This window comes from Lygodium microphyllum, chromosome 2, assembly GCF_053477565.2.
Source record: "Lygodium microphyllum isolate KBCC chromosome 2, Lygodium_microphyllum_v1.1.10, whole genome shotgun sequence".
NCBI classification, from domain to species: domain Eukaryota; kingdom Viridiplantae; phylum Streptophyta; class Polypodiopsida; order Schizaeales; family Lygodiaceae; genus Lygodium; species Lygodium microphyllum.
In genome coordinates, this window is record NC_141136.1 from 32,758,528 (window position 1) to 32,765,669 (window position 7,142).

The 7,142-nt window shown below is 43.3% G+C and overlaps 1 protein-coding gene across 1 annotated transcript; it reads left to right on the forward strand.

Annotated features, from left to right (window-relative positions):
- The first annotated feature begins 667 nt into the window (after nt 1-667).
- On the forward strand, nt 668-6,587 carry LOC148039582 (uncharacterized). The gene is made up of 7 exons (XM_087692014.1): nt 668-909; nt 1,556-1,800; nt 1,984-2,017; nt 2,155-2,280; nt 2,378-2,517; nt 2,752-4,222; nt 6,320-6,587. Exons 1-6 carry the CDS (start codon nt 873-875, stop codon nt 4,201-4,203), a joined length of 2,034 nt encoding a protein of 677 aa, XP_087548140.1. The 5' UTR covers nt 668-872; the 3' UTR covers nt 4,204-4,222; nt 6,320-6,587.
- Nucleotides 6,588-7,142: the final 555 nt, after the last annotated feature.

Below are 7,142 nucleotides of genomic sequence, written 5' to 3' on the forward strand. Positions count from 1 at the left end.
GACATCCCTCTTTTCCCCACTACATCCTCATGCGACGTAGCCCTAACAACAGAAGGCTGGATGGCTAAACCTTAGAGCTACATCGCATTGGGCTTTAGCAAGGGTAGTGAGGGGGGCTGTAGCAGGGGAAGTGGGGGGGGGATTAACCCCACTACTATTCAGTCACATAGAGAAGGATTTGGGGAAGTGGGGTCTTTTGAAACCCCCCACAGGCATTGCTAAACTACAAGAAAAGGGGAGTGCTAACAGAACTAATTTAGTAGGGCTAACCAATGAGAGGAAGCCTTGGTTGTCAAATGGACAGCAATGGAAATTTGCCAATGAGCAAAACCATAGTGAGCTGCAATTTCGTAAGCAACCAAATGCAAACAGTTCAGCATTCAAAACCCCTAGCGTGATAGAACCAAACTTGGCTCTTCTTGATTGTCCTCGTGTGACACAGCTCTTAGAAGTTAGGACTTTTTTCCTGGGGCTTTTTACCTCTCGTCTGACACGTGTCGGGTATCACACGTGGACTCAAAAGGGCGTACGGAGATCGGATTTTTGCAGAACAAATTCTAGAAAAGAATGCGTTGTCGGTGGGCTTTGGGACACGTGGCGGTTTGTGCCACTTGGCGGAACCGGATGCGTCGCGGTGATGGATGAGCCTGGTCTCTGTCCTGTGCTCGCTCCTTAACTTGCCCCTTTGGACCCCGAGTTTCCATTGTCTCTCGCTGTGTCTCTCTCTCACACACACACACAGTAAGTCTCACAGTGATCAGTACCTGGAAAACTAAAGAGCTTTGTGGATCAATACAAATCAAATCCTTCACACGGTTTTTGGTTGAAGAAGAAGAAGACAAGTCTTTCAATCCTTGCACGCATATTCGACCATGGAGACCCAGCAGCACCAGATCGCTCCTTCCACAGGTACCGCTGCATCTCCCTCCAATGTTCCTCCTGCTCTATTTGTTTTCCTCCAATTTTTCCTTCACGTAATAGGGAGGTATAATTACTTGTTTTAGTGATTCTTCGACTTGTATAATCATATATGCACCCTCCGTCTTCTCATATTATCACATATCTGCCATATATTCTCTCCTCCCTTTCCTTGTACTCCCTTCTGTTCCGATCCTGGTTTGCATCCATTAATCGCTCCCCCTCCCCTTGTAGTTAGCCTACTGGCAGATTTTGGGCATGCATCAAGTCCCTTCCTCCTGATCTCATCAGCACACACATTTTTTCGTCCTGGCTGCTTTAACGTCTTGCACTCATTAGTCAGGGGAGGATCCAAATATCTGAAGTCGCATCATGTGCTTGTTTTGCCTTCGTATGCTGTGAGTCACATTTGTCTTAGTTGACATCTCTATGCACGATACTGTCTCAAAGAGTGTGCTATACCTTTTTTGTTCTCTCTGTATATCGTTTTACATCTCCATGCAGCGGGCCGACTCAGAGGTCTGCAACACCTGTTTCTCTCTCTTTCTGTGTGTGTGTGTGTTCATCATATTTGTACAGGTTTTTACTAATATGCCTGTCTGATCCTAATCGCTGACCCCCTGTATGTTGCACACAGCCGATGAGACACCCCAAGGGGCTACCACCTTACACCCCGCCCCTCCTATTACAGATCCCAGCCTTGAGAGTGGCAGGGAAAGCCCCCGTAGCAAGGCGAAATCTGTCCTTGGGAAGGTTAAGGATAAGGCCAAGAAGCTCAAGACGAAGATCAAGAAGCCTACGTCACCTGGTGAAGCCGGTGAAGATGATGCCAGCAGCAGCCCTTCCAGCAGTGCGGATGAGGGTGGGAACGAAGATCAGCAGGTATCTAAATCTCCTTGGTATTTGAGTGCACAGTAAAATCTCATATTCTAATATGCAGATTGCAGGGGAACTCGAAGTAGTGCGTGCAGATTTACTCTCTAGTTTTGCGTTGCTTTTGCACCGTTGGTTCAACCACTGAGTGTTTTGTTTGTGGCATGCTGCATGATGTCGAAACTTCGGCAGGAGCATGCAAGTGATGATGTGAAAGGGAATGCAGGTAATTAAACATTAACTCAATTTGTGGGTTAGCTTGAGAAGGATCTTATGAAGATGTTACTTTTCAAGCATCTTGTGACTTGTCCATGAAAGAAGTGAATTAACTGAATGACTAATCTTGAAGAACCTGGTGTCTAGGGGTTGCTGACCGAGGGCTTCGTGATGCCACATATGAAGCCAAACCAGACCCAAATCAGGAGCAATTCCGTAAACTCTCTTTGGAGTCTCCAGAGAAACTGCAGGAAGAGGTACCATCAGCTCCAGGTACATTTGTCTGAGCTCCAACTTAATCTGCTCAAACGTTATTCCTTTGATTATCTGTAGAAAAAGCTCTAACACTGTAGGTATTGTCTGGGTGCAGGGCAAGTCTCAGCAGGAGTCACACCGTATCTTTCAGAGCACGGGTTTGGGAAGAAGCCTGTTACCAACCCATCTGGAGCACCAGTCTCTCGTATAGAGGATGGACAAGATGGGCTAGGCAGAGATATTCTAGTGAGCCAGGTACTGTGAAATGCACAGGGTATACGTACTACCTATCAAAGTGAAAGAAATGTGAAATGCAAAAGTCTGCTAGGCAGGCATGTTGCACAGCATGTGGTTACTGACTATCAAAGTGAAATGTGAGATGCCCAGGTTTGCTAGGCAGGCATGTCACTTGTTTGAAGATTGTTAGTGGATAGTGCTTCTTCTATACATATAATCTCATGTCAATATCTCCTTTGTGGCCTCTTTCAGAATGATGTATGTGATACCGTGCGAATGGACCTCGAGAAGCCAGCTGGTCAAGAAGCTGCAGATAATGCTGGTGCATGGTATAGTCCAACAGCGCCTGAGCAAGCTTTAGGGCAGGAGAATATGAAACACGGGGCTAATAATGTGGCTGCCTCACAAAGCCTGCCAGGAGAGCAAAGTGAAGGAAAGTTGAGCACTGAAGAGGCAGAAGAGAAACAGAAGTCCCCTTCTGTTGAGAAAAAAAGTATGCTAGAACAAGCCCGAGCGAAAATATTTGGGTCTAGCAGATCTTTTCCTGGGGTTTCTCAATCAGATGCTAGTACAGCAGTTGAATCTCCCAGCAGTGAAACCAACTCGCCAACACTCACTGGGAGAACTGCAGGTACTGTCTTGGGCCTAAAAGACACACTTGTATCTAAGCTAGGGTATGGTGCAAAAGCTTCCCCTGCTGAGGAACAGGAGGGAGGTAATGTAAGTGCGGGAGGTGAAGCGAAGAAGGAAGAACCTTCAAAACCTGTGACTGAAGCGTTGCAAGAAAAAACTACAGGAGTGAAAGATGCAGTAGCAAGTAAGCTCGGCTATGAAGAGAAACCATGTGCGGAGCCAGAAGAGAACAGAAGAATAGATACTGAGAGTCAGCAACAGAAATCCTATTTGCAGAAAATGCAGGATATTGCAGTTGGGGCTAAAGATCTAGTCACTTCCAAGCTAGGTTATAACTCATCTAGTGATGCTCCAGCATCCGGCGAGGCTAGCGCTGGCCAAACCAATACAGAGGAGAAAACAGATCTTCAGGAGTCTCAAGATTCTGCTTCTACTACAAAAGATGGAATGCCAGCAAAACTAGGCAAGGACAGTTTGTCCAACAAAGAAGCACAATGTGACGAAAGTGGTAATCAGCAGAAATCCTCTCTTCAGAAAGTGCAGGAGACTGCTCTTGGGGCTAAAGATGCAGTTGTATCCAAGCTAGGTTACGGTAACAGCACGACTGGTAGAGACTTACCTCAATCTACAGATACTAATTTGAGCCAGCAGGAGTCTTCTGTCAGTGGTCCTGCTAGATTCCATCCAGGTGAAGATGATAAAGCATTGTCTCAGTTAATAACTGAGAAGATGAGCAATAGTGCTGCAACTGTGAAAGACACCATACGGAGGCCTTTCAGCTCTAAGTCCAGCTCATCACCGACGACAACACCGCAACTCTCTGATTCTGCATCTACAGGTGGTCTTGAAGGTCATACTGGTGATGAGGAGAAGCCAGCTGGTATTGTTAGTCGAATGACTGGAGCTGTTAGCTCTTTACTAGGCTCTTCAAAGAAACCCTCTGATGCTAGTGGTGCAGCAGATGAAGCTGCTAGCAAAGCTTCTCACGACCCTACTGCAACTGGTGTAGCTGCTGGGAAAGCTTCAGAGGATCATACTGCAACTGGTGTATGCAATGTGGAAATGCATTAACTTGTGGGAGATGATCAAGGTAAGTCAGCACATCAAAATGTATTTCTTATGCATGTGCAATCATAATCACAGCAATGACGTTTTTCTAATTCATTGGGTTAAAGCAGAGTGTAGCTAGGTGGTTTTTAGGTTGCTGGCTACGTTTTGTTGTAGATGCTTGAAAAAGGAGTCTTAACAGGTTGAATCAATGATCTATTCAACATGGATTTTAGGGAATGCCTACTACTAGGTGCATAAGTGCATAAACTTGGACCACTTCATCTTGTAGTAGTGAACTAGACTAGCTTTTCTTCTTTTTCTTTCCTTTGGCCCGGGGGATTTCTTCTGGAAGCTTCATTTCTGTAGTTAGTGTATGATGATGTCCGGAACCTGACAATCAGCTTTAATTGGTTGCCGCATAAGTCATGAGTTTAGAGGGTTTTGGACCACTTCATTCAGTAGTTCGTCTTATGATGATGTCTATCTGGGGTTGACAGTCAGCTTTTTAACTGGATGCTGTATAAGTAAAAAGGACTATCATTTTATCATTTGTTATAAGTGTGGATTTTAGGAAGTTTATTGCTTGCATGCAATAACTTAAAGAATCACAGCACTGGCTAGTGATGGACTGGCACAGTGTAACTCGATGTTGCAGCCTCAATTATGGCATTAAAAGAGTACCGGCTCTCAATCCAAAGGTGAATATCACCAAATTTGATTCATAAGAGTTTGGTTTTGTAGTCTAGGCTCTCTATCCAAAGGTGAATATCACCATTGATTTGTAGAGCTTGGTTTTGTAGCATGTTAATAGAAGTCTTTGACTTGCACATAGTGGGTGCAGCTGGATGTTGCAGCATCAGTTACTATGGCATTATCCAAAGGTGAATATCACCATTGATTCATGGAGCTTGGTTTTGTAGCCTGTTACACTTCTGACTTGCACATAGTGAGTGCAACTGGATGTTGCAGCATCAGTTATTGTGGCATTTTAAGCGAGTAGGTCCTCTATCCATAGGTGAATATCACCATTGATTTGTAGAGCTTGGTTTGCTGTTATAGGTCTGTGTCTTGCAGATAGTGGGGTAATGCAGTTGGAAACTGGATACGAGAGCACTTAGGAAAAGCTGACATTGGATGTGGCTTGAGTTGCACATTTGGATCCTTGGATCCTTGAACTTTACTGGATATGACAGCAACTAGGAGAGTTGGGGTGTACATTGGGATCTTCCAAGTTCCAATTTTTAATGATAGGATGTCTGCGGTGCCAAGGAGGCTTCATAGATGCAGCTGCCTTTGCACTGAAAGTGTCAGTCGAAGAGTCGACTTAAAATCCGCCTTACTCTGTGCAGTGGGGTTTCATTCCTGTTTTGATCAGCTTTGATATGGGATCCTCACATGATAGCAAGCTTGGTGAATCATGTTGCCCCAATGTTTTACATGGATGTCATGAATTAATTAGCTTTGATATGGGATCCTCCCATGGTAATTATGTCCATCCCCAATGATGCTTTATGTGGACGTCCTGGATGCTTACAAAAAGCTTGGTGTCCTGAATGTTTAATATGGCTGCCATGACGAGTATCCCATTTGTAAGCGAGGCTTGATAGGTAGTGCCTTTGACCGACAGCTTTATGCACGGTCAGGGGTATGGAAGAAGTGGGGCCTTGTAAATGCGAGGTTTGGGTGGCCTGGGCAGTTGGAAATCTTTGATGCCGTAGGGTGGGCAAGCCTTTTCTTGGACAATGGATTTGCATGGTATGTTAGCTTTATGGTTGTTTTCAAATAGAGCCTTAAACTAAAGGCATGGCCTTAGGATGTCTGGTTTGGGATGAATCCTCGGTCATCAAAAGTACAGAGTTATGATTTATGGACCCAGTTTCATGTTGATTATGGTCTTTGTTTTAATGGGAAAATCTTGAAAGAATCAGCTTACAATTTGGATGTGAGATGATTTTGGTGGGGGAGTTTTTCTCTATGGAATGTGAATACATGTGAGATGATTTTGGTGGGGAGTTTCTCTCTTATGGAATGTGAATAAATTGCACCATTTAGACCTTGGGTTTGGGTCATGTCACTTTTAGCTATATAAGTTTTGATATTGAGAGCTTGGATTAATTGTATTGGTTTTTTTGTGCAGGTTATGATGGAGTCACGCTGGATTAATTTTGTTTTGGTTTTTGTGTAGATTTTGATTGTTGTTGACGTTATGCAATTTTAAAATAAAGTGGAACATTGCTACAAGGGGTGTAGAGGCATTTTCCAAGGATGTGTATAAACTGGCCCACAACTTGGTGCTATCTTTGTGTAGCGGTTTCTTTTTAAAGATGGACATGAAGTCTGTATGTCTTGCTTGGCAATTGTATTTACCTCATTATTAAGATTCCGTACCTAGTTTTTCCTAGTTCTACATGTATTGTACTGTTTGTTTGTCATTTCTCAGACAACGGAAATGAGTTTCATCAATTTTAGATACTTGCCAAACATGATAGTACTTGTTTTGTTGAGGTCATTAATAGAGAGAATTATATGCATTCACATTTTTACACATCATTATTAGAGAAATGCACATGAACTAGTATTAATAGAGGATTTATTATATATTATCAAATAGATGTTGCAATTGCATTAGTACAAAGTGAAATCAATGCAAACCAGTCTTATGAAACTACTTATATTTTAAAAGTACTCTATCATGTTTTATGGAAGTGTAGTAGTCCATGGAAGTGTAGCGGTCTATGTTAGAGGTCATTAACAGAGAGAGCATACTATTAGATATTCATGAACTTGCCAATAAAGTTGTATGCCAATTTAGAGAGTGCATTTAGTTTGAGTGCATTTAGCTTCCTCCCATACTTGCTTACTATCACTATTCTTGCAAGTGTAGTAGCTGATTTTAGGTAAAATCATGGCAACTCTAATCTTAGATAATCATGAACTTGCTAGTGAAGTTGTATGCCAGT